Source organism: Heptranchias perlo (genome assembly GCF_035084215.1).
Source record: "Heptranchias perlo isolate sHepPer1 chromosome 15 unlocalized genomic scaffold, sHepPer1.hap1 SUPER_15_unloc_1, whole genome shotgun sequence".
Classification (NCBI taxonomy): Eukaryota; Metazoa; Chordata; class Chondrichthyes; order Hexanchiformes; family Hexanchidae; genus Heptranchias; species Heptranchias perlo.
The window spans coordinates 1906788-1934047 of NW_027138214.1; the positions used below are offsets into that span (position 1 = coordinate 1906788).

At 50.9% G+C, this 27260-nt stretch overlaps 1 protein-coding gene across 1 annotated transcript; it reads left to right on the forward strand.

Annotated features, from left to right (window-relative positions):
- On the forward strand, window positions 1–25798 carry taf7 (TAF7 RNA polymerase II, TATA box binding protein (TBP)-associated factor). The gene is given in 8 exon segments (XM_067976818.1): window positions 1–115; window positions 1650–1732; window positions 14552–14630; window positions 16243–16304; window positions 16306–16377; window positions 17735–17855; window positions 21217–21275; window positions 25655–25798. Coding segments are annotated over 8 exon segments (735 nt in total).
- The last annotated feature ends 1462 nt before the right edge of the window (window positions 25799–27260 follow it).

Below are 27260 nucleotides of genomic sequence, written 5' to 3' on the forward strand. Positions count from 1 at the left end.
ATGCTCTTTGTGATCATTGGGAAGGAGAAGCGTCCATTAGAGATACTCAACACAGCTTCCGGAAGAGAAGGTTGTGACTTACAAAGTTGCTTGAGTTTTTTGATGAATTCACTAGGTTAGTGGATGGGGTAATCGGGTATACATTGTTTCCTTGGACTTTCGGAAAGCCTTCGACAAGATACCTCACACTAGGATACTCCACTAGATCGAATCTTGTGGGAACATAAGAACATAAGAAATAGGAGCAGGAGTAGGCCAATCGGCCCCTCGAGCCTGCTCCGCCATTCAATAAGATCATGGCTGATCTGATCCTAACCTCAAATCTAAATTCATGTCCAATTTCCTGCCCGCTCCCCGTAACCCCTAATTCCCTTTACTTCTAGGAAACTGTCTATTTCTGATTTAAATTTATTTAGTGAAGTGTCTCGTCACGATGCCCCAGCCATCGTTGGTGTGGGACAGGTTTGATGGACCAGTTGGCCATTTCCCGGTTATGACCCTTCAGCTGTGTTCCTTCTGCTCCCACGTGAGTAGCTGTAAATCAGTCTCAACAAAAAGACCTGCACGTATATGGTGCTGGAAGGGGAACATGGTGTCTGTGGGTCCTGCTGTCTAGACGTGTGGTGTCTGTGGGTCCTGCTGCCTAGCCACATAGTGTCTGTAGATCTCACTGCCTAGCCACATGGGGCTCAATTTTAGGGGGCGATTTTGAGGGCGGGGGAGCCTCAGAAAATCATGCAAAACCCATTCGGGTTCAGTAGCTGGCTCCATCCCTCCGACTTCCGAGTTTCCCAGGGACCCCCTTGTGTGCGCGCGGGCAACGCGAAAACGGAAGTCCCGCCGGTAATTAAAGCCGGCCGGCGGGATGACAGTTGAAGAGCCAAATGTACCTCATTGAGATGCTTAAGGCACTTCACCTGGGACAGAGTAAGGGATTATGATGATTTTTAACTTACCTGGGCGGCTTTCCCATCGCTTCTGATTCCTGCTTGGTGAAGGGCCGGATCAGGGAAAAAGAAACTAAATAAAAAAACCATAGAAGGAAGTTAAAACACTAAATGAACCTACCTTTGCAACCTGCTCCGATGTCTCCCTCTCCGATCACCCCACCGATTGTCCCTCTCTTTGCCCCCAATCGCCCCCTCCCCCTTGTCCCGTAAAGCCGGCCGCCCTTAATTTTGTTGGTGTATTTCATTCATTAGCGGAGAGGAAGTCCTGCTGAAATAACATTTGCTAAAGGCTGAGCATTAATGCCCTGGGTCACAATTTCCTTCTGAGAATGCAGCGTGATCTTCAGAAGCAGCACTACAGGTCACACTCCCTCCCAGTGAGTTCTTGCAGAAATCCACGGCAATATTCGAAGAGCAACAGGGGAGTTCTACCCTGGCCAATATTTATCCCTTAACCAACATCACTAAAACAGATGATCTGGCCATTTATCTCGTTGCTGTTTGTGGGATCTTGCTGTGTGCAAATTGGCTGCTGCGTTTCCTACATTACAAAGGTGACTACACTTCAGAAGGACTTAATTGGCTGTAATGCGCTTTGGGACGTCCTGAGGTCACGACAGATTGTTTATAAATGTGAACCTTTATTGGTGCACAAGGGCTGCAAGACCAAACTAGCTCCATTTGTATTTCTTGTTTCAGCGAAAGGACAGAAGCAGGGCTCGAAGAGCAAGGAGGACGCCCCTCATGAGTTAGAGAGCCAGTACATCCTGAGGCTGCCATCGGTAAGAGTTTCTAATTCTCTTCACGTGTGGGGGGTTGGGTTGAAAGTTTAGATTTCAAATAAGCTTTTATTGGTCTGAACAGAAAGCAAAAGAATTACTGTGGGCGCTGAAAATCTGAAACAAAAACAGAAAATGCTGGAATTGTAGAATCGAACAGCACAGAAGGAGGCCATTGGGCCCATCGTGCCTGTGCCGACTCTTCATTAGCGATATGCAATTAGTCCCACTCCACTGCTCTTTCCCCATAACCCTGCAAATTTTTCCTCTAGTTACCGACCCTTCTGCCACTGGAAACAGTTTCTCCTTATTTATTCGATCAAAACAGTTAATGATTTTGAACACCCCTGTTAAATCTCCCCTTAACCTTCTCTGTTCTAAGGAGAACAACCCCAGCTTCTCCAGTCTCTCTGCATAACTGAAGTCCCTCATCCCTGGTATCATTCTAGTAAATCTCCTCTGCACCCTCTCTAAGGCCTTGATATCCTTCCTAAAGTGTGGTGTCCAGAACTGAACACAATACTCTAGCTGAGGCCTAACCACTGTCTTATGAAGGTTTAGCATAATTTCCTTGCTTTTTTACTCTGTGCCTCTATTTATAAAGCCCAAGATCCCATATGCTTTTTTAACAGCCTTATCGACGTGTCCTGCCACTCTGCACTCTGCCTCCCATATGTACATCCCATTGGTCATTTGTCAGAGCGACGTCATTGCCATTTGGTGAGACTTCCCCTGTCACGTGAGTGGATTATTGCAATCTAAGGCAGTGTCCCAAACCGCTACACGTGTAGGGAGCACGCCAAAAGTGTTCACTTTGGGACACACCTCAATATCATTTTTCCTGAAAATATTTTATTTTTCCAACCTCTTTGTGCCTCACAGTTTGGGAAACGCTGGGCTAAGGGATAGGAGGCAGAGAGTAATGGTGAACGGATGCTTTTCTGACTGGAGAGAAGTATAAGGAATCTTACAACACCACCAACAATTTTATTTTAAAATAAAACTGTTGGACTATAACCTGGTGTAAGATTCCTTACATTTGTCCACCCCAGTCCATCACCGGCATCTCCACATCCTGGAGAGAAGTACGCAGTGGGATCCTCCAGGGGTCGGTATTAGGACCATTGCTGTTCTTGTTAGAAAAGAATCATAGAATGGTTGCAGCACAGAAGGAGGCCATTCGACCCATCGAGCCCTGCCAGCTCTTTATAAGAACAATCCAGTTAGTCCCATTCCCTGCTCTTTCCCCGTAGCCCTGCAAATTTTTTCCCTTCAAGTATTTATCCAATTTCTTTTTGAAAGCCACGATTGAATCTGCCTCCACCACCCCCTCGGGCAGTGCATTCCAGATCCTAACCAAACACTGTGTTAAAAAAAAAAAAAAATTTCCTCATCTCGCCTTTGGTTCATTTGCGAATCATCTCAATTCTGTGTCCTCTGGTTCTCGACCCTTCTGCCAATGGGACTAGTTTCTCTTTATTTACTTTATTTAAACCCTTAATGATTTTGACTTGGATATGAATGTAAAAGGTATGATCAGTAAGTTCGCTGATGATACAAAGATTGGTAGGGTGGTAAATAGCGAGGAGGATAGCCTCAGTCTGCAGGACGATATAGATGGGTTGGTCAGATGGGCGGAACAGTGGCAAATGGAATTTAACCCGGAAAAGTGCGAGGTGATGCACTTTGGAGGGACTAACAAGGCAAGGGAATACACAATGAATGGGAGGACCCTGGGCAAGACAGAGGGTCAGAGGGATCTTGGTGTGCAAGTTCACAGATCCCTGAAGGCGGCGGAACAGGTAGATAAGGTGGTAAAGAAGGCATATGGGATACTTGCCTTTATTAGCCGAGGCATAGAATATAAGAGCAAGGAGGTTATGATGGAGCTGTATAAAACACTGGTTAGGCCACAGCTGGAGTACTGTGTGCAGTTCTGGTCGCCACACTACAGGAAGGATGTGATCGCTTTGGAGAGGGTGCAGAGGAGATTCACCAGGATGTTACCAGGGCTGGAGCGCTTCAGCTATGAAGAGAGACTGGGAAGATTGGGTTTGTTTTCCTTGGAGCAGAGGAGGCTGAGGGGGGACATGATTGAGGTGTACAAAATTATGAGGGGCACAGATAGGATGGATTCTAAGGAGCTTTTTCCCTTCGTTGAGGGTACTATAACAAGGGGACATAGATTCAAGGTAAAAGGCGGGAGGTTTAGAGGGGATTTGAGAAAGAACTTTTTCACCCAGAGGGTGGTTGGAGTCTGGAACTCACTGCCTGAAAGGGTTGTGGAGGCAGGAACCCTCACAACATTCAAGAAGCATTTGGATGAGCACTTGAAATGCCATAGCATACAAGGCTACGGACCAAATGCTGGAATATGGGATTAGAGTAGACAGGGCTGATGGCCGGCGCGGACACGATGGGCCGAAGGGCCTCTATCCGTACTGTATAACTCTATGACTCTCTATGACTCTATGAACACTTCTATCAAATCTCCTCTCAATCTTCTCTGCTGTAAGGAGAACAACCCCAGCTTCTCCAGTCTATCCACGTAACTGAAGTCCCTCATCCCCGGTACCATTCTAGTAAATCTCCTCTACACCCTCTCTAAGGCCTTCACTTCCTTCCTAAAGTGCGATGCCCAGAACTGGACACAATACTCCAGCTGAACCAGTGTTTTATAAAGGTTCATCATAACCTCCTTGCTTTTGCACTCTTATAAAGCTCAGGATCCCGTATGCTTTTTTAACCATTTTCTCAACCTGTCCTGCCACCTTCAAAGATTTGTGCACATATACCCCCAGGTCTCTTTGGATTATGGGGAAAAAGCCGGGGTGTGGGACTAATTGGATAGCCTTTTCAAAGAGCTGGCACAGGCACGACGGGCCAAATGGCCTGCTACTGTAAGATTCTATGAAACTAATTGGCCTCCGCACGTCCTTAAGCTAGGACATAGAAATTAGGAGCAGGAGTAGGCCATTCGGCCCTTCGAGCAAACTTGGAAATATTACATTTGGTTCCCTCATCCAAATCATTGATATATATTGTGAATAGCTGGGGCCCAAGCACTGATCCCTGTGGTACCCCACTAGTCACTGCCTGTCACCCCGAAAAAGACCCATTTATTCCTACTCTCTGTTTCTTGTCTGTGAACAAATTTTCAATCCATGCCAGTATATTACCTCCAATCCCATGTGCTTTAATTTTGCACACTAACCTCTTATGTGGGACTTTATCAAAGGCCTTCTGAAAATCCTAATAACCACATCCACTGGTTCCCCCTTATCTATTCCACCAGTTACATCCTCAAAAAACTCCAGTAGGTTTGTCAAACATGATTTCCCTTTCATAAATCCATGTTGACTTTGTCTAATCCCGTTGATATTTTCTAAGTGTCCTGTTATCACATCCTTTATAATAGACTCTAGTATTTTCCCTATGACTGATGTTAGTCTAACCGGTCTGTAGTTCCCTGTTTTCTCTCTCCCTCCTTTTTTAAATGGTGGGTTTACATTTGCCACCCTCCAATCTGCAGGAACTGTTCCATAATCTATAGAATTTTGGAAGATGACAACTAATGCATCCACTATTTCCATGGCTACCTCTTTTAGTACTCTGGGATGAAGATTATCAGGCCCTGGGGATTTATCGGCTTTCAGTCCCATTAATTTCTCCAGCACTATTTTTTTACTAATACTAATTTCCTTTAATTCCTCCTTCTCACTAGTCTCTTTGTTCCCTAGCATTTCTGGGAAGTTATTTGTGTCCTCTTCCGTGAAGACAGAACCAAAGTATTTGTTTAATTGCTCTGCCATTTCCCTGTTCCCCATTATAAATTCTCCCGTTTCTGACTGTAAGGGACCTACATTTGTCTTCACTAATCTTTTTCTTTTCGCATACTTGTAGAAACTTTTACAGTCCACTTTTATCTTCCTTGCAAGTTTACTCTCATCCTGTATTTTTCCCCTCTTAATCAATCTCTTGGTCCTTTTTTGCTGAATTCTAAACTGCTCCCAATCCTCAGGCTTGCTACTTTTTCTGACAACTTTATATGACTCCTCTTTGGATCTAATACTATCCCTAATTTCTTTTGTTAGCCATGGTTGGGCCACTTTTCCTTTTGTATTTTTGCACCAAAAAGGAATGTATAATTGTTGCAATTCATGCATTCGTTCCTTAAATGTTAGCCGTTGCCTATCCACCGTCATGCCTTTTAATGAAGCTTCCCAATCTATCATAGCCAACTCACTCCTCATACCTTCGTAGTTTCCTTTGTTTAGATTTAGGACCCTAGTTTCGGATTGGACTACTTCACTTTCCATCTTAATGAAGAATTCTATCATGTTATGGTCACTCTTCCCTAAAGGACCCCGCACAACAAGATTATTAATTAACCCCTTCTCATTGCACAATACCCAATCTAGGATAGCCTGTTACCTGTTGGCTTCTCAACGTACTGGTGTAAAAAACCATCTTGTATACATTCCAGGAATTCATCCTCCACAGTATCTAATTTGGTTTGGCCAGTCTATATGCAGATTAAAGTCACCCATGATTACTGTAGTACCCTTGTGACATGCATCTCTAATTTCCTGTTTGATGCCATCCCCTACATTACCGCTACTGTTTGGAGTCCTATAGACAACTCCCATCAGTCTTTTCTGCCCCTTGGTGCTTCTTAACTCCACCCAGACTGATTCTACATCTTGATTTTCTGAGCCAATATCCTTTCTCACTATTGCTCGGATTTCATTCTTTACTAACAATGCCACCCCACCTCCTTTTCCTTTTTGCCTGTCCTTCCTAAATATCGAATACCCTTGGATATTCAGCTCCCAGCCTTGGTCACCCTGCAGCCATGTCTCCGTAATCGCAATTATATCATATCCGTTTACATCTATTTGTGCTGTTAATTCGTCTCCCTTATTACGAATGCTTCGTGCATTCAGATACAGTGCCTTTAGATTTGTCTTTTTAATATTTTTAGACATCTTAACATTTTTTTGTACTACGGCCCTATTTGTTTTATTGCCATTTTTTCTTACCCGGACCCTATTTGTTGTCTTTTGTTTGTACGCTCTGTCCATTCCTGACACAATCTGGTTATCCTCACCCCAGTCACTTTCCTGCACTGCTTCCTTGTCTTTTCTCTTTAGCATTCTAGATTTCTCTCCACCGGGACCCTCTCCTTCTTATTTAGTTTAAAGCCCTTTCTACCTCCCTAGTTATTCGATTCGCTAGAACTCTGGTCCCAGCATGGTTCAGGTGCAGTCCATCCCAATGGAACAGCTCCCTCTTTCCCCAGTACTGGTGCCAGTGCCCCATGAATCGAAACCCACTTCTCCCACACCACTCTTTGAGCCACGCATTCATCTCCCTGATCTTATTTACCCTGTGCCAATTTGCTCGTGGCTCAGGTAATAATCCAGAGATTATTACCTTTGTGGTTCTGCTTTTTAATTTAGTCCCTAGCTGCTCAAACTCTCAGCTGAACCTTTTTCTTAGGTACCAACGACATAGGTAGGACTATGTGGGTCATGACGACTGGATCCTCCCCCCTCCCACTCCAAGTTCTTCTCCAGCCCGGAGGAGATGTCCTTAACCCTGGCACCAGGTAGGCAACACAGCCTTCGGGACTCACGCTCCTGGCTGCAGAGAGCAGTGCCTATCCCCCTAACTATACTGTCGCCTACTACAACCACATTTCTTTTTACTCCCCCCACTTGAACGGCTTCCTGTACCATGGTGCCGTGGTCAGTTTGCTCGTCCTCCCCGCAGTCCCCGCACTTGTTCACAAGGGTTGCAAGAACCTCAGATCTATTGGACAAGTGCAGAGGCTGAGGCTCCTGCAATGCTACCTCCTGGATCCCTGTACCTGCCTCACTCACAGTCACACCCTCCTGTCCCTGACCACGTGTCAATTCTAAAGTATTTAATCTAAGGGGTGTGGCTGCCTCCTGGAGCAAAAGGTCCAGGTAGCTTTCTCCCTCCCTGATGCCTCACAATGTCTGCAGCTCAGACTCCAGCTCCTCAACTCGGAGCCGAAGTTCCTCGAGCCGCAGACACTTACCGCAGATGTAGTTGCCCTGGACAAAAATGTCCACAAGCTCCCACATATTGCAGCAGCATCACATCTCCTGTTCTCCCATTATTTTATTTATTTAATTAATTAATTTGGTGTTAATCAAATTATTTACCTCGTTCAATTAAATTAAGTTTAGTTTTTAAAATTTAGTTATATGCTACATGTTAACTTAAAAGCTCAGCCCACAGTCACTACCAATCACTTACCTGCCTCACCTCTAACGTCACACTGCAGTTTTCTCTTGTTTTTTTTTTATTCGTTCATGGGATGTGGGCGTCGCTGGCGAGGCCGGCATTTATTGCCCATTCCTAATTGCCCTCGAGAAGGTGGTGGTGAGCCGCCTTCTTGAACCGCTGCAGTCCGTGTGGTGACGGTTCTCCCACAGTGCTGTTAGGAAGGGAGTTCCAGGATTTTGACCCAGCGACAATGAAGGAACGGCGATATATTTCCAAGTCGGGATGGTGTGTGACTTGGAGGGGAACGTGCAGGTGGTGTTGTTCCCATGCGCCTGCTGCTCTTGTCCTTCTAGGTGGTAGAGGTCGCGGGTTTGGGAGGTGCTGTCGAAGAAGTCTTGGCGAGATGCTGCAGTGCATCCTGTGGATGGTGCACACTGCAGCCACAGTGCACCGGTGGTGAAGGGAGTGAATGTTTAGGGTGGTGGATGGGGTGCCAATCAAGCGGGCTGCTTTATCTTGGATGGTGTTGAGCTTCTTGAGTGTTGTTGGAGCTGCACTCATCCAGGCAAGTGGAGAGTATTCCATCACACTCCTGACTTGTGCCTTGTAGATGGTGGAAAGGCTTTGGGGAGTCAGGAGGTGAGTCACTCGCTGCAGAATACCCAGCCTCTGACCTGCTCTCGTAGCCACAGTATTTATATGGCTGGTCCAGTTAAGTTTCTGGTCAATGGTGACCCCCAGGATGTTGATGGTGGGGGATTCGGCGATGGTAATGCCGTTGAATGTCAAGGGGAGGTGGTTAGACTCTCTCTTGTTGGAGATGGTCATTGCCTGGCACTTAACTGGCGCGAATCTTACTTGCCACTTATGAGCCCAAGCCTGGATGTTGTCCAGGTCTTGCTGCATGCGGGCTCGGACTGCTTCATTATCTGAGGGGTTACGAATGGAACTGAACACTGTGCAGTCATCAGCGAACATTCCCATTTCTGACCTTATGATGGAGGGAAGGTCATTGATGAAGCAGCTGAAGATGGTTGGGCCTAGGACACTGCCCTGAGGAACTCCTGCAGCAATGTCCTGGGGCTGAGATGATTGGCCTCCAACAACCACTACCATCTTCCTTTGTACTAGGTATGACTCCAGCCACTGGAGAGTTTTCCCCCTGATTCCCATTGACTTCAATTTTACTAGGGCTCCTTGGTGCCACACTCGGTCAAATGCTGCCTTGATGTCAAGGGCAGTCACTCTCACCTCACCTCTGGAATTCAGCTCTTTTGTCCATGTTTGGACCAAGGCTGTAATGAGGTCTGGAGCCGAGTGGTCCTGGCGGAACCCAAACTGAGCATCGGTGAGCAGGGTATTGGTGAGTAAGTGCCGCTTGATAGCACTGTCGATGACACCTTCCATCACTTTGCTGATGATTGAGAGTAGACTGATGGGGCGGTAATTGGCCGGATTGGATTTGTCCTGCTTTTTGTGGACATGACATACCTGGGCAATTTTCCACATTGTCGGGTAGATGCCAGTGTTGTAGCTGTACTGGAACAGCTTGGCTAGAGGCGCAGCTAGTTCTGGAGCACAAGTCTTCAGCACTACAGCTGGGATGTTGTCGGGGTCCATAGCCTTTGCTGTATCCAGTGCACTCAGCAGTTTCTTGATATCACGTGGAGTGAATCGAATTGGCCGAAGACTGGCTTCCGTGATGGTGGGGATATCGGGAGGAGGCTGAGATGGATCATCAATCGGCACTTCTGGCTGAAGATGGTTGCAAACGCTTCAGCCTTGTCTTTTGCACTCATGTGCTGGACTCCGCCATCATTGAGAATGGGGATGTTTGCAGAGCCTCCTCCTCCCGTTAGTTGTTTAATTGTCCACCACCATTCACGACTGGATGTGGCAGGACTGCAGAGCTTTGATCTGATCCGTTGGTTGTGGAATCGCTTAGCTCTGTCTATAGCATGTTGCTTCCGCTGTTTAGCATGCATGTAGTCCTGAGTTGTAGCTTCACCAGGTTGGCACCTAATTTTTAGGTACGCCTGGTGCTGCTCCTGGCATGCTCTTCTACACTCCTCATTGAACCAGGGTTGATCCCCTGGCTTGTTGGTAATGGTAGAGTGAGGAATATGCCGGGCCATGAGGTTACAGATTGTGCTGGAATACAATTCTGCTGCTGCTGATGGCCCACAGCGCCTCATGGATGCCCTGTTTTGAGCTGCTAGATCTGTTCTGAATCTATCCCATTTAGCACGGTGGTAGTGCCACACAACACGTTGGATGGTGTCCTCAGTGCAAAGACGGGACTTCATCTCCACGAGGACTGTGCGGTGGTCACTCCTACCAATACTGTCATGGACAGATGCATCTGCGACAGGTGGATTGGTGAGGACGAGGTCAAGTAAGTTTTTTCCTCGTGTTGGTTCGCTCACCACCTGCCGCAGGCCCAGTCTAGCAGTTATGTCCTTCAGGACTCGGCCAGCAGTGGTGCTACCGAGCCACTCTTGGTGATGGACATTGAAGTCCCCCACCCAGAGTACATTTTGTGCCCTTGCTACCCTCAGTGCTTCCTCCAAGTGGTGCTCAACATGGAGGAGGACTGATTCATCAGCTGAGGGAGGACGGTAGGTGGTAATCAGCAGGAGGTTTCCTTGCCCATGTTTGACCTGATGCCATGAGATTTCGTGGGGTCCAGAGTCAATGTTGAGGACTCCCAGGGCCACTCCCTCCTGATTGCTGTGGGTCTGGAGTCACATATAGGCCAGACCGGGTAAGGACGGCAGGTTTCCTTCCCTAAAGGATATTAGTGAACCAGATGGGTTTTTTTACGACAATCCAGTAGTTTCATGGCCATCGTTACTGATACTGGTATTTTAATTCCAGATTTTTATTTAATTAATTGAATTTTAATTAATTAATTGAATTTAAATTCGCCAGCTGCCGTGGCGGGATTTGAACTCATGACTCTGGATTTTAGTTCAGGCCTCTGGATTACTAGCCCAGTAACATAACCACTATGCTACCGTACCCTACGGTCTGCTGCTGCTTTTATCCCCGTTCTCTGCCTCGGTCTGCTGCTGCTCAGGTCCTCCGCCGCTCTGCGGCAACAGTTATGAAAAGCAAGGCAAAGCAGTGCCTCCTGCCCCCACTTCACCGAACTCCCACACTTACCAAACTCGCAAGTTTCTCGCTCTGTGCCCGCTGTACTCCGTGCCGGTTGCACTAACAGGCCCCTGTATTTCTACTGTTAGTGACTCCGATGAGTCAGCCCTGCTCTGCTACTGTTTCATGAACCAGTTTAATCTAGCTCACCAATTAACTAACTACAGCAGCTTTCCAGTAGGAGGGTTCCTGCTTCTCAACCAGGGTTCCCGCTCCTGATCGCTTAACCAGTGACCCCTGCTGGAACGTGATTGTGCTCACGTCAGATCAGACTCGGCAGCAATGCTCTGACCTGGTTGAATAGCCTGCCATGTCACCATCTGGGTCACACATGAAGAAAGTTCACCAGGGCAAGTTGTTCAACCCCAATACAAGGGAGCGCCTTCAGGTGTATTAGTTAATTGGAGTGCCCTGTGTGCAGTGACACGAGACAACCCATTTCTTCCACCGCTGTCTGTCCAAAGTGAGATATTTGACTCCGATCAGAGTATTGTCTCCCCTGACATCCAGCAGATTATATTTATATTGGCCAGTCTGTAACAGATTCGTCCTGTCGCTGGGTTGCTTACGTAACTAAAATCATTTTTCCGTGGACAGGTCACCCGTCTGACTCTCGAACCCTTTCCATCGGCAGGAGGGCAGTGCACGGCCTTTAGTCTGACTCATAGCCCCTACCAGGAGGGCAGTGCACGACCTTTAGTCTGACTCATAGCCCCTACCAGGAGGGCAGTGCACGGCCTTTAGTCTGACTCATAGCCCCTACCAGGAGGGCAGTGCACGGCCTTTATCATAGTAGGTACAGCACAAGATAAGGCCATTCGGCCCATTGTGCCTGTGCATGCTCTTTGAAAGGCCTATCAATCAGTCCCACTCCCCTGCCCTTTCCCCATAGCCCTTTAAATTTTTTCCATTCAAATACTTATCCAATTCCCTTTTGAAAATTATTATTGAATCTGCTTCCACCGCCCTTTCAGGCAGTGAATTCCAGATCATCACAACTCACTGCATAAAAATGTTTTCTCATGTCGGCTCTGACTCTTTTGCCAATCACCTTAAATCTGTGTCCTCTGGTTACTGAACCTTCTGCCACTAGAAACAGTTTCTCTCTATTTACTCTATCAAAACCCTTCATGATTTTGAACACCTCTATCAAATCTCCTCTTAACCTTTTCTGTTCTAAGGAGAACAATCCCAGCTTCTCCAGTCTCTCCACAGAACTGAAGTCCCTCATCCTTGATACCATTCTAGTAAATCTCCTCTGCACCCTCTCTAAGGCCTTGACATCCTAAAGTGCGGTGCCCAGAATTGGACACAATACTCCAGCTGAGGTCTAACCAGTGTTTTATAAAGGTTTAGCATAACTTCCTTGTTTTTGTACTCTATGCCTCTATTAATAAAGCCCATGGCCCCATATGCTTTTTTACAGTCTTCTCAACTTGTCCTGCCAACTTCAAAGATTTGTGTATGTCCACCCCCAGGTCTCTCTGTTCCTGCATCCCCTTCAAAATTGTCCCATTTAGTTTATATTGCCTCTCCTCATTCTTCCTACCAAAATGCATCACTTCACACTTCTCTGCATTAAATTTAATCTGCCATGTGTCTGCCCATTTCACCAGTCTGTCTCTGTCCTCCTGAAGTCTGTTACTATCTTCCACATTGTTTACTACATTTCCAAGTTTCGTGTCATCTGCAAACTTTGAAATTTACCCTGTCTACCAAGTCCAGGTCATTAATATATATCAAAAAGAGCAGTGGTCCTAACACTAACCCCTGGGGAACACCACTGTATACTTCCCTCCAGTCTGAAAAACAACCGTTCACCACTACTCTCTGCTTTCTGTCCCTTAGCCAATTTTGTACCCACGCTGCCACTTTCCCTTTAATCCCATGGGCTTTAATTTTGTTAACAAGCCTATTATGTGGTACTTTATTAAATGCCTTTTGAAAGTCCACATATACAACATCAACCGCACTACCCTCATCAACCCTCTCCGTTACTTCATCAAAGAACTCAATCAAGTTAGTCAAACACAATTTTCCTTTAACAAATCCGTGCTGACTTTCATTTATTAGCCCATACGTTTCCAAGTGCCAATTTATTTTGTCTCGGATTATTGTTAATAAAAGTTTTCCCACCACCGATGTTAGGCTGGCTGGCCTGTAATTGCCGGGTTTATCCCTCTCCCCTTTTTGTTTGACACTCAGCCTCCACAGGGAGGGTGATGCACGGCCTTTAGTCTGACTCCTACCTTTTGACCTGCTTGGCATAGCTGGCCAGACCAGGAGTTATACTCTGGGTGGTACAGCTCTCAGGGTCAGAGGAGTTCCCAACTGGGCAAGGGGCAATCCCAAGGTTGAGGTGTCACAAGATACTAAAAGGCAGATCAGGGAAATCAGCAGACACCAGATCGTATCTGCAAACTTTGGCACACCTTCCCACCAGTGACTGAGGAAACAGGTCAGCAGGGAGTCAGTTGCAGAGCTTTGCAGCAAGAATACCAGTGCACTGCCTTTAGTCTGACTCCTACCTTTCGACCTGTCTGGCTTGGGTGACCCAACAAGGAGTTATACCCCCAGCAGTAGAGCTCTCAGGGTCAGAGTCGCTCACAGATCTTCCCACCAGGTCAAGGGCCAGTCCCCAGGGAAGGTTCGAGCAGAGGAGAGAAAGCTATAATCTGTAGCTGGGGAATGTGACCCCAACACCGATTGATTAGTGGTTATATAGGAATGGGCAGTGTGAGAGAGATTGGGACTAAATGCAGCAACCAAGAAATGCCAGAGTTTCTCTGCCTGTAATTCCCACGCAGTGAGCTCCTCAGTCATACTGCTGTGGGAGCCCAGGCATTTCTCCCAGGGGGGCTAAATGGATTTAAGTACGGATCAGCCATGATCTGATAGAATGCCGGAGCAGACTCGAGGGGCTGAATGGCCGCCTCCTATTCCTGTGTAACAGGCTTGAATGGCTGAATGGCCTCCTTGTTCCTATGTAACAGGCTCGAGGAGCTGAATGGCCCCCTCCTGTTCCTGTATAACAAATTCGAGGGGCTGAATGGCCTCCTCCTGTTCCTATGTAACAGGCTCGAGGGGCTGAATGGCCTCCTCCTGTTCCTGTATAACAAATTCGAGGGGCTGAATGGCCTCCTCCTGTTCCTATGTAACAGGCTCAAGGGGCTGAATGGCTTCCTCCTGTTCCTATGTAACAGGCTCGAGGGGCTGAATGGCCTCCTGTTCCTATGAGTGAGATGGTGAATCTTGCAGGAGTACTGAGACACTGTGGGAATCGCATGAAACACGGACTTGATGAATAGGGAGATGTGTGGAGGGGTCGTGTGTCTGGGTGGGTGAGTGAGTGAGGGAGGGAGTGAGTAATGCCGGGTAGATTTTCCAGTGAGTGTTCTTTCCCCCCAGGAACATGCAGCCATTGTGCGGAGAGCTGTGCAGTCCGGGAACGTCAACCTCAAGGACCGACTAACCATCGAGCTGCATCGTAAGTGCTTCGGCTGGACTTGTTCGCAATACAAGGCGGCTGCCTGGAGTTCTGAGTGAATCACTCGCCATAATTCCCCTTCCCACCAGAATGTGCCATGTAAGGTCAATCTCCAGTTTGGTCCACTCCGGTGCTGCCATTCCCTTCTTGGGATATCGGCTGTGCGCTACTACTCCCCCTCCCCCTCCATCCTCCCCTTCCTGTGTGAGCCCTGGACAGTGACTGTCAGTAGGCTATTCGACTGCAGAGGGCTTCGTGGCCGAGCGTGACCTGATGTTCAAGCAGTTGCAGATTCCAGCAGGGTCGCTGGTTTGCGATCCAGGACAGAAACTCTGGCTGAGGCTGCGTTGTCCCGTTGCCAATTGTAGCTCCCCTGGTTCGGACGGACTAACCTGGCACCAAGTATGGAAGCTGGGACAGTGTTGAATGGCTGCTCCACACCGTACTCCATCCATCGGATTAAAGACCCCACTTAACCTCGCAGACCCTTTAGTATCCCTGTCTGCCAAGAATAGATTGCTTATGCTCTAAAACTCTCTGACCACCTCCGCTCCTCTCCCCAGATTAACTATTTGATCACCCACTCCGTGACAAAATCAGCACCGGGAACTTCCACGGTGGCGGGGGGGGTTTCCTGATCACCCTGGATAGATGTGTAACCGGGGTTTCTGCCGATTTTGCGCCAAAGTTACGGCGATCGATCGGGAGACCCCCACCCCCGGTGAAATTCCCAGCCCAGCTCTTAATCATGCGTTCACTGTCTCAGCCAGATTTGAATCTGTCCCCCAGTGTTCCAGAGCTTCATAGGAACATGGAACCTTCAGCAGGGTGGAGGCTGCTCAGCCCATCACGCTAGTGCTAGCTCTTCAACTGGGGCTGGCGACTCTAAATCCCACGCGCTCATACGAGTATGGCAGGCAGGGAAAGACCAGCTGGTCTGTTGAACCTGCCCCACACAGTCATGATGCCTGAAGCATCATGAATAGACCCCTCCCCCTGCCTCCTCTGCCCACCAGCGGCCATATAATCCCCTGGGAGAGGGAAAAACACCCAATAATACCCAGTTAGGGACAAAATAATGGAAAATTCCTCTCCGAGCTCCTTAGGCAATTGAAAACTAGTCCAGGAGACCACATTTACTACGCTTATATTACCTGGTGCTCCACCTACCCTTTATAAGATGTGATCTCCACCCCAACCAGGAACTGGTCCAGCTCCACCTTGAAGGGTTGTAGAGAGTCAGCACCCACTGCATGAACCAGCAACTTGTTCCATGGGTCCACTATTCTCTGGGAAAAGGAGAACCGACATCTAACCTGCTCCTTTCCATGAATCCTTTTCCAATCCTTTCCAATTCCCTTTTAAATGATGCTCCAGTCTCTGCCTCAACAGCACCTTGTGGCTAAACCATTGCCTCTTCTAATAAATATTGAATGTCGTTTGGGATCCACTCTTTATTGCCTTAAATGCCTCGATAGGACTTGGCTCGCACTTGGTCGAACTATCAGAGCCCATTGGAACCTGAACAAGAGTCGTTGCCTTCAGGAGAGGACAAGAAAGCATAAACGCTGAGCGCAATCAGCTGACTGGGTCTCTGTTTGCGTTCTTACAGCGGACGGTCGGCATGGTATTGTGCGAGTGGACAAACAGCCCTTGGCTTCCAGGCTAGTCGAGCATGCCGTGTGTGATTGAGTCCCTCAAGACCATCGATAAAAAGACTTTCTACAAGACCGCTGATGTGTGTCAGGTTCGTTGATTACACGATTTACAACAATAAAATAACAAGTCAACGGGTCCCTCTGCATCTGAAGGAAAAGAGATTGTTTGTTTACTTGCCTCAGGTGTGGGGGTCGAGGCCCATGTGTTTATTCCAATGTTTGTTGATCCGTGATTGAGGATGTGGTGGGGAGGAGGGGGGAGCGGGGCGGCGGGGAGGAGGGGGGAGCGGGGAGGAGGGGGGAGCGGGGCGGCGGGGGGGGAGCGGGGCGGCGGGGAGGAGGGGGGCGGCGGGGAGGAGGGGGGCGGCGGGGAGGAGGGGGGCGGCGGGGGGGGGAGCGGGGGGGAGCGGGGCGGCGGGGGGGAGCGGGGCGGCGGGGGGGGAGCGGGGCGGCGGGGGGGAGCGGGGCGGCGGGGGGGAGCGGGGCGGCGGGGGGGGTGGAGCGGGGAGGAGGGGGGAGCGGGGAGGAGGGGGGAGCGGGGAGGAGGGGGGAGCGGGGAGGAGGGGGAGCGGGGCGGTGGGAGGAGAGCGAGGCGGTGGGGAGGAGGGAGGAGCGAGGGGGAGGTGGGGGGAGCGAGGGGGAGGTGGGGAGGGGGGAGGTGAGCGAGGAGGGAGGAGCGAGGGGGAGGTGAGCGAGGAGGGAGGGAGCGAGAGGGAGGTGGGAGGAGCGAGAGGGAGGTGGGAGGAGCGAGGGGGAGGTGGGGAGGAGGGAGGAGCGAGGGGGAGGTGGGGAGGGGGGAGGTGAGCGAGGAGGGAGGAGCGAGGGGGAGGTGAGCAAGGTGGGAGGAGCGAGGGGGAGGTGGGAGGAGCGAGGGGGAGGTGGGGAGGGGGGAGGAGGGAGGAGCGAGGGGGAGGTGAGCAAGGTGGGAGGAGCGAGGGGGAGGTGGGAGGAGCGAGGGGGAGGTGGGGAGGGGGGAGGAGGGAGGAGCGAGGGGGAGGTGAGCGAGGAGGGAGGAGCGAGAGGGAGGTGGGAGGAGCGAGAGGGAGGTGGGAGGAGCGAGGGGGAGGTGGGGAGGAGGGAGGAGCGAGGGGGAGGTGGGGAGGGGGGAGGTGAGCGAGGAGGGAGGAGCGAGGGGGAGGTGAGCAAGGTGGGAGGAGCGAGGGGGAGGTGGGAGGAGCGAGGGGGAGGTGGGGAGGGGGGAGGAGGGAGGAGCGAGGGGGAGGTGGGAGGAGCGAGGGGGAGGAGCGAGGGGGGAGGTGGGAGGAGCGAGGGGGAGGTGGGAGGAGCGAGGGGGAGGTGGGGATGGGGGAGGTGAGCGAGGAGGGAGGAGCGAGGGGGAGGTGGGAGGAGCGAGGGGGAGGTGGGGATGAGGCATGTCTGTCTGTTGGAACAAGTGCTTCAGTTTAGTGCGACTGCATTGTCTGTGCTCTGCCTCTGTCTCTCCAGATGCTGGTGTGTAGCACAGATGGGGAACTATATCCTCCACAGGAGGAGCCTGTGCCGGTTGATCCCAAAAATAAAAAGAAGGACAAGGACAAAGAGAAGAAATTCCTGTGGAATCACAGCAGTGAGTCTCACAAGTATCGCAGACAGCAAGTCAGTGAGAGCATTACCGTGGGCCACAACATCTCTGGCCCTTGGAATGGGAAGATTCAGCCAGGGTTCCCACTCCTGACCGCTATCCAGCGGGGGAAGGATGTGACTGGGCTTGGCTGTGATGCCTCACACGGTGGAACAGCCTGCCACTGTCCAGTCATGGGCACCTGTGGAGAGGGACTTGTACCCTGGCATGTACCCTGGGCTTTCAGGAAAGAAATAGGGAGAGTGAAAATAATGAAAAAGTGCCCCAATTTCTGGTTTCAGCATTCCAGATGCCTCCCATTAAAGGAGAGGGGGTTACTTTATCCCCTCTGGGACTGGGAGTTTAATATGTGTAATGGCAGGCTTGGGAGAAGACTGTATTTTCCATCTTCACCTGTGCCAGGATGAAGAATTGGTTTATCAGGCCCCTTTATACAGGGATCCATTTGAAATCTGTTACCTGGGCTATCCATTTCAGGCCTCGTTACAACATTTCAAGGCAGTGAAATTATTGAACTGTCTCCACCCCAATTGTGGAAAGGCCCCAGCAGTACAATTTTAGACTGTCCTCCTAAATGTGGGCTGTGTCAGCGGAGAATATTTTGAACTGTGCAACACTGTGGTGAGCTGCTGGACCTGAGACTTGGTGAGAGCACAGAACCAGAATGGCTTACAGCACAGAATGAAGCCTTTTGGCCCAATCGTGTCTGTGTTGGCACTTTGCCAGAGCAATCCCAAACAAATCCCACTGCCCCGCTCTCTCCCATCGCCCTGTATCAATCCCAAACAAATCCCACTGCCCCGCTCTCTCCCCATCGCCCTGTATCAATCCCAAACTAATCCACTGCCCTGCCCTCTCCCCATCGCCCTGTATCAATCCCAAACAAATCCCACTGCCCCGCTCTCTCCCCATCGCCCTGTATCAATCCCAAACTAATCCCACTGCCCTGCCCTCTCCCCATCGCCCTGTATCAATCCAAACAAATCCACTGCCCCGCTCTCTCCCCATCGCCCTGTATCAATCCCAAACTAATCCCACTGCCCTGCCCTCTCCCCATCGCCCTGTATCATCCCAAACAAATCCCACTGCCCCACTCTCTCCCCATCGCCCTGTATCAATCCCAAACAAATCCCACTGCCCCGCTCTCTCCCCATCGCCCTGTATCAATCCCAAACTAATCCCACTGCCCTGCCCTCTCCCATCGCCCTGTATCAATCCCAAACTAATCCCCACCGCCCCGCTCTCTCCTGTAGCCCTGTATCCCTGTATCAATTCCAAACTAATCCCTCTGCCCCGCTCTCTCCTATAGCCCTGTATCAATCCCAAACTAATCCCACTGCCCGCTCTCTCCCCATCGCCCTGTATCAATCCCAAACTAATCCCACTGCCCCACTCTCTCCCCCATCGCCCTGTATCAATCCCAAACTAATCCCACTGCCCCCGCTCTCTCCCCATCGCCCTATATCAATCCCAAACTAATCCCACTGCCCCGCTCTCTCCCCATCGCCCTGTATCAATCCCAAACTAATCCACTGCCCTGCCCTCTCCCATCGCCCTGTATCAATCCCAAACTAATCCCACCGCCCCGCGCTCTCCCTGTAGCCCTGTATCCCTGTATCAATTCCAAACTAATCCCTCTGCCCCGCTCTCTCCCCATAGCCCTGTATCAATTCCAAACTAATCCCACTGCCCCACTCTCTCCCCATCGCCCTGTATCAATTCCAAACTAATCCCTCTGCCCCGCTCTCTCCCCATAGCCCTGTATCAATCCCAAACTAATCCCTCTTGCCCCGCTCTCTCCCTATAGCCCTGTACCAATTCCAAACTAATCCCTCTGCCCCGCTCTCTCCCCATAGCCCTGTATCAATCCCAAACTAATCCCTCTGCCCCGCTCTCTCCCTATAGCCCTGTATCAATCCCAAACTAATCCCACTGCCCTGCCCTCTCCCCATCGCCCTGTATCAATCCCAAACTAATCCCTCTGCCCCGCTCTCTCCCCATCGCCCTGTATCAATCCCAAAACTAATCCCTCTGCCCCGCTCTCTCCCCATCGCCCTGTATCAATCCAAACTAATCCCACTGCCCCGCTCTCTCCCCATCGCCCTGTATCAATCCCAAACTAATCCCACTGCCCTGGCCTCTCCCCATCGCCCTGTATCAATCCCAAACTAATCCCACCGCCCCGCTCTCTCCCTGTAGCCCTGTATCCCTGTATCAATTCCAAACTAATCCCTCTGCCCCGCTCTCTCCCTATAGCCCTGTATCAATCCCAAACTAATCCCACTGCCCCGCTCTCTCCCCATCGCCCTGTATCAATCCCAAACTAATCCACTGCCCCACTCTCTCCCCATCGCCCTGTATCAATCCCAAACTAATCCCCACCGCCCCCGCTCTCTCCCTGTAGCCCTGTATCCCTGTATCAATTCCAAACTAATCCCTCTGCCCCGCTCTCTCCCTATAGCCCTGTATCAATTCCAAACTAATCCCTCTGCCCTGCTCTCTCCCCATAGCCTGTATCAATCCCAAACTAATCCCTCTGCCCCGCTCTCTCCCTATAGCCCTGTACCAATTCCAAACTAATCCCTCTGCCCCGCTCTCTCCCCATAGCCCTGTATCAATCCCAAACTAATCCCTCTGCCCCGCTCTCTCCCTATAGCCCTGTATCAATCCCAAACTAATCTCTCTGCCCCGCTCTCCTCCCCATAGCCCTGTATCAATCCCAAACTAATCTCTCTGCCCCGCGCTCTCCCCATAGCCCTGTATCAATCCCAAACTAATCCCTCTCCCCGCTCTCTCCCCATCGCCCAGTATCAATCCCAGACTAATCCCTCTCCCCGCTCTCTCCCCCATCGCCCTGTATCAATCCCAAACTAATCCCACTGTCCCGCTCTCTCCCCATCGCCCTGTATCAATCCCAAACTAATCCCACTGTCCCGCTCTCTCCCCATCGCCCTGTATCAATCCCAAACTAATCCTACTGCCCCACACTCTCCCCATCGCCCTGTATCAATCCAAAGCTAATCCCACTGCCCTGCTCTCCCACATTGCCCTGTATCAATCCCAAACTAATCCCACTGCCCCACTCTCTCCCTGTTGTCCTTTATCAATCCTGATGCGCTGTGTAAGCAAAATGTATAAAGGCTGCAGCAAAATGGAGATCAGGGTAGCAAAGAGCAATTATTTTAGTGGATTTCAAACTTAAATGGCCAGCATCATGTGCAGCGAATTCACCACCATTCTCAAAGTGAGAGAGAGAGACAGGGGTTGATGCTGATGCTTTTTGCTCACATGGTCCAGTTTGTGTTCCATGATTGCTGACAACTTGGCTTTTATCCCTGAATTTCAGTCACTTGCCCTCTGAAAAATGTCCGGAAAAGACGGTTCAGGAAAACTGCAAAGAAGAAGGTGAGAGCTTTAGATCGACCTGCGTCCACGACCTGTAGTTCCGTACACAGATCGACCTGCGTGTACGACCTGTAGTTCCGTACACAGATCGACCTGCGTCTACGACCTGTAGTTCCGTACACAGATCGACCTGCGTCCACGACCTGTAGTTCCGTACACAGATCGACCTGCGTCTACGACCTGTAGTTCCGTACACAGATCGACCTGCGTCCACGACCTGTAGTTCCGTACACAGATCGACCTGCGTCCACGACCTGTAGTTCCGTACACAGATCGACCTGCGTCTACGACCTGTAGTTCCGTACACAGATCGACCTGCGTCCACGACCTGTAGTTCCGTACACAGATCGACCTGCGTCTACGACCTGTAGTTCCGTACACAGATCGACCTGCGTCCACGACCTGTAGTTCCGTACACAGATCGACCTGCGTCCACGACCTGTAGTTCCGTACACAGATCGACCTGCGTCTACGACCTGTAGTTCCGTACACAGATCGACCTGCGTCTACGACCTGTAGTTCCGTACACAGATCGACCTGCGTCTACGACCTGTAGTTCCGTACACAGATCGACCTGCGTCTACGACCTGTAGTTCCGTACACAGATCGACCTGCGTCTACGACCTGTAGTTCCGTACACAGATCGACCTGCGTCTACGACCTGTAGTTCCGTACACAGATCGACCTGCGTCTACGACCTGTAGTTCCGTACACAGATCGACCTGCGTCTACGACCTGTAGTTCCGTACACAGATCGACCTGCGTGTACGACCTGTAGTTCCGTACACAGATCGACCTGCGTCTACGACCTGTAGTTCCGTACACAGATCGACCTGCGTCTACGACCTGTAGTTCCGTACACAGATCGACCTGCGTCTACGACCTGTAGTTCCGTACACAGATCGACCTGCGTGTACGACCTGTAGTTCCGTACACAGATCGACCTGCGTGTACGACCTGTAGTTCCGTACACAGATCGACCTGCATCTACGACCTGTAGTTCCGTACACAGATCGACCTGCGTGTACGACCTGTAGTTCCGTACACAGATCGACCTGCGTCCACGACCTGTAGTTCCGTACACAGATCGACCTGCGTCCACGACCTGTAGTTCCGTACACAGATCGACCTGCGTCTACGACCTGTAGTTCCGTACACAGATCGACCTGCGTCTACGACCTGTAGTTCCGTACACAGATCGACCTGCGTCCACGACCTGTAGTTCCGTACACAGATCGACCTGCGTCTACGACCTGTAGTTCCGTACACAGATCGACCTGCGTCTACGACCTGTAGTTCCGTACACAGATCGACCTGCGTCTACGACCTGTAGTTCCGTACACAGATCGACCTGCGTGTACGACCTGTAGTTCCGTACACAGATCGACCTGCGTCTACGACCTGTAGTTCCGTACACAGATCGACCTGCGTCTACGACCTGTAGTTCCGTACACAGATCGACCTGCGTCTACGACCTGTAGTTCCGTACACAGATCGACCTGCGTGTACGACCTGTAGTTCCGTACACAGATCGACCTGCGTGTACGACCTGTAGTTCCGTACACAGATCGACCTGCATCTACGACCTGTAGTTCCGTACACAGATCGACCTGCGTGTACGACCTGTAGTTCCGTACACTGATCGACCTGCGTGTACGACCTGTAGTTCTGTACACAGATCGACCTGCGTCTAGAACCTGCAGTTCTGTGTAAAGGTGAATGTGTCTAGAACTTGTAGTAGTTGGGAGAATTTTAGAAATCAGCAAAGGTTGATAAAAATGAATGAAGAGGGAGAAAATAGAATGAGAATAAACTAGCAAGAAATATAAAAACGGACTGTATGAGCCTCTACAAATATTTAAAAAGGAAGAGAGTAGCGAAAGTAAACGTGAGGCTGAGACGGGAGAAATTATAATGGGGAATAAGGAAGTGGCAGAGACGTTAAACAAATATTTTGTAACTTTCACAGTAGAAGATACAAAAAACATACCAGAAATAGTGGTGAACTAAGGATCTAATGAGGGTGAGGAATTTAAAGTAATTAATATTAGTAAAGAAAAAGTACTGGAGAAATTAATGGGACTAAAAGCCAATACATCCCCTGGACCTGATGACCTACATCCTAGGGTTCGAAAAGAGGTGGCTGCAGAGATAGTGGATGCATTGGTTTTGATCTTTCAGAATTCCCTAGATTCTGGAATGATCCCAGTGGATTGGAAGGTAGAAAATGTAACCCCGCTATTCAAGAAAGGAGGGAGAGAGAAAACAGGGAACGACAGGCCCGTTAGCCTGACGTCAGTCATCAGGAAAATGCTGGAATCCATTATTAAGGAAGTGGTAACAGGGCACTTAGAAAATCATAATGTGATTAGGCAGAGTCAAGATGGTTTTATGAAAGGGAAATCGTGTTTGTCAAATCTATTAGGATTTTTTGAGGCTGTAACTAGCAGGGTAGATAAAGGGGAACCAGTGGATGTCGTATATTTGGATTTTCAAAAGGCATTCGATAAGGTGCCACACAAAAGCTTGTTATACAAGATAAGGGCTCATGGGATTGGGGGTAATATACTAACATGGATAGAGGATTGGTTAATGGACAGAAAACAGGTCATTCTCAGGTTGGCAGGCTGTAACTAGTGGGGTGCAGCAAGGATCAGTGCTTGGGCCTCAGCTATTTACAATCTATATTAATGACTTAGATGAAGGGACCGAGTGTAATGTATCCAAGTTTGCTGACGATACAAAGCTAAGTGGGAAAGCAAGCTGTGAGGAGGACACAGAGAGTCTGCAAAGGGATATAGACAGGTTAAGTGAGTGGGCAATAAGGTGGCAGATGGAGTATAATTTGGGGAAATGTGAGGTTATTCCATTTGGTAGGAAGAATAGAAAAAGAATATATTTTTTAAATGGTGAGAAACTATTAAATGTTGGTGTTCAGAGAGATTTGGGTGTCCTCGTACAAGAAACACAAAAAAGTTAGCATGCAGGTACAGCAGGCAATTAGGAAGGCAAATGGCATGTTGGCCTTTATTGCAAGGGGGATGGAGTATAAGAGTAAGGAAGTCTTACTACAGTTGTCCAGGGCTTTGGTGAGACCACACCTGGAGTACTGTGTACAGTTTTGGTCTCCTTATCGAAGGAAGGATATACTTGCCTTAGAGGCGGTGCAATGAAGGTTCACTAGATTGATTCCTGGGATGAGAGGGTTGACCTATGAGGAGAGATTGAGTAATATGGGCCTATACTCTCTGGAGTTTAGAAGAATCAGAGGTGGTATCATTGAAACATATAAGATTCTGAGAGGCTGTTTTCCCCCTGGCTGGAGAGTCCAGAACATAGATGGTCATAGTCATAGGATAAGGGGTCGGCCATTTAGGACTGAGATGAGGAGGAATTTCTTCACTCAGAGGGTTGTGAATCTTTGGAATTCTCTACCCCAGAGGGCTGTGGATGCTCAGTCATTGAGTATATTCACGACTGAGATCGATAGATATTTGGACATCAAGGGATATGGTGATAGGGCAGGAAAGTGGAGTTGAGGTCGAAGATCAGCCATGATCTGATTGAATGGTGGAGCAGGCTCGAAGGGCCGTATGGCCTACTCCTGCTCCTATTTCTTATGTTTCTGTGTTCTTACTGTGTACAGCAGGACCTGCCTCTAGAACCTGCAGTACTGTGCATCTAACCCGTGCTGCACCTGCCCTGGGAGTGTTTGATGGGACGGTGTAGAGGGAGCTTTCCTCTGTATCGAACCCGTGCTGTACCTGCCCTGGGAGTGTTTGATGGGACAGTGTAGAGGGAGCTTTACTCTGTATCTAATCCGAGCTGTACCTGCCCTGGGAGTGTTTGATGGGACGGTGTAGAGGGAGCTTTCCTCTGTATCTAACCCGTGCTGTACCTGATCTGGGAGTGTTTGATGGGACAGTGTAGAGGGAGCTTTACTCTGTATCTAACCCGTGCTGTACCTGCCCTGGGAGTGTTTGATGGGACAGTGTAGAGGGAGCTTTACTCTGTATCTAACCCATGCTGTACCTGCCCTGGGAGTGTTTGATGGGACAGTGTAGAGGGAGCTTTACTCTGTATCTAACCCGTGCTGTACCTGCCCTGGGAGTGTTTGATGGGACAGTGTAGAGGGAGCTTTACTCTGTATCTAACCCATGCTGTACCTGCCCTGGGAGTGTTTGATGGGACAGTGTAGAGGGAGCTTTACTCTGTATCTAACCCATGCTGTACCTGCCCTGGGAGTGTTTGATGCGAGGTCAGGCACTGCGCTGGTTACATGTTGAATGCCTTGCCCAGCCTGACAAAGAAAAGGTTCAATTCGCCAGCAGTAACATTGTGGATGATAAATGTCTTGTTTGTGTTTTTTCTTATCTCAGTACATTGAGTCTCCGGATGTAGAGAAAGAGGTGAAGAGACTACTGAGCACCGATGCTGATGCCGTCAGTGTCCGTATCCTCCCGGGGGCAAGGGGGGTTCATGTAATCAGCAGGGGAGGGTTCATCCGAGCTCGGGCAGCGTGACTGAGCTCGGGCGGGGGGGACAGGATGGGGGGGGGGATACGGGGCGGGGCGGGTACCCGGGCGGGGGGGGACGGGACGGGACGGGGCGGGGGGGGTACCGGCGGGGACGGGGCGGGGGGGGTGGTACCGGACGGGGCGGGGGGGGTGGTACCGGACGGGGCGGGGGGGTGGTACCGGGCGGGGCGGGGGGGGTGGTACCGGGCGGGGCGGGGGGGTGGTCCGGTACCGGGCGGGGCGGGGGGGTGGTACCGGGCGGGGCGGGGGGGTGGTACCGGGCGGGGACGGGGTACCGGGCGGGGGGTGCGGGGGCGGGGGGTGTATCGGGGACGGGGCGGGGCGGGGGGTACCGGGCGGGGGACGGGGACCGGGTGGGGACGGACGGGGCGTGGGCGGGGCGGGGGTACCGGCCGGGGCGGGGCGGGGTACCGGGGCGGGGACGGACGGGGCGTGGACGGGGCGGGGGGTGTGTGGCGGGGGCGGGGTCCGGGGCAGGGGTGGTACGGGGCGGGGGGGGTACCGGGCGGGGGGGTGTATCGGGCGGGGGCGGGGCAGGTACCGGGCGGGGGGAACGGGGCGGGGGGACGGGGTACTGGGCGGGGGCAGGGGGTACCGGGGCGGGGGGTACCGGGGCTGGGCGGGTGGGTACCGGGGCGGGGGGGGGTGGTGGGGGGGGCACCGGGACGGGGCGGGGGGGGGCACCGGGACGGGGCGGGGGGGGGCACCGGGACGGGGCGGGGGGGGCACCGGGACGGGGCGGGGGGGGCGGGTACCGGGGCGGGGGGGGTACTGGGCGGGGACGGGACGGGGCGGGGGGGTACTGGGCGGGGACGGGACGGGGCGGAGGGGGGTACCGGGCGGGGACCGGGCGGGACGGGAACAGGACGGGGGGAGGGGAGATGCTACCGAGCTTGGGCAGGGTTGGGGGGGGGGAGGCCGAGCTCGGTCATTAAAAGTCTGTGGATTATCGGGAGGACAGGGAGCTGAGGCGTTCCTTTAATCAGTGAGTTCGAGTGGGAGGCAGTGCGAAGAATCTTGATTCCAACACAGTGATGACACAGGAGGCCGTGTTTGTATTGGGAGCTCAGGAGGATCGAGAGAGATGTTCACACGGACTGAGCAGAGTGTTTATAAAATGGAGACAAGGATTATGAGGGAGAGACTGGACACCAGAGATGGGGGAAGGATGGCCAATCACGAGTGTTTTCTCACATCTTGTGTCAGTGGGGTCTGTGGATATTTTAGTGAATTTTCCTTTCCTTCAGCCAGTGCTGAGAGGGTGGGAATTGCTATCCTGAGCGAGGTGAGTACTGGGCACGCACTGAGGAGGCTCGGTGATGGATGGAGTGCAACACTGATTGTGGATGTGTGAATCCTTCACCGACAGTCTGTGCTCTGTCCACTCACTGGAGACACCATCTTTACAGAGTGATATTTAAAGGACCGATGTTTCATTGGCTCATGA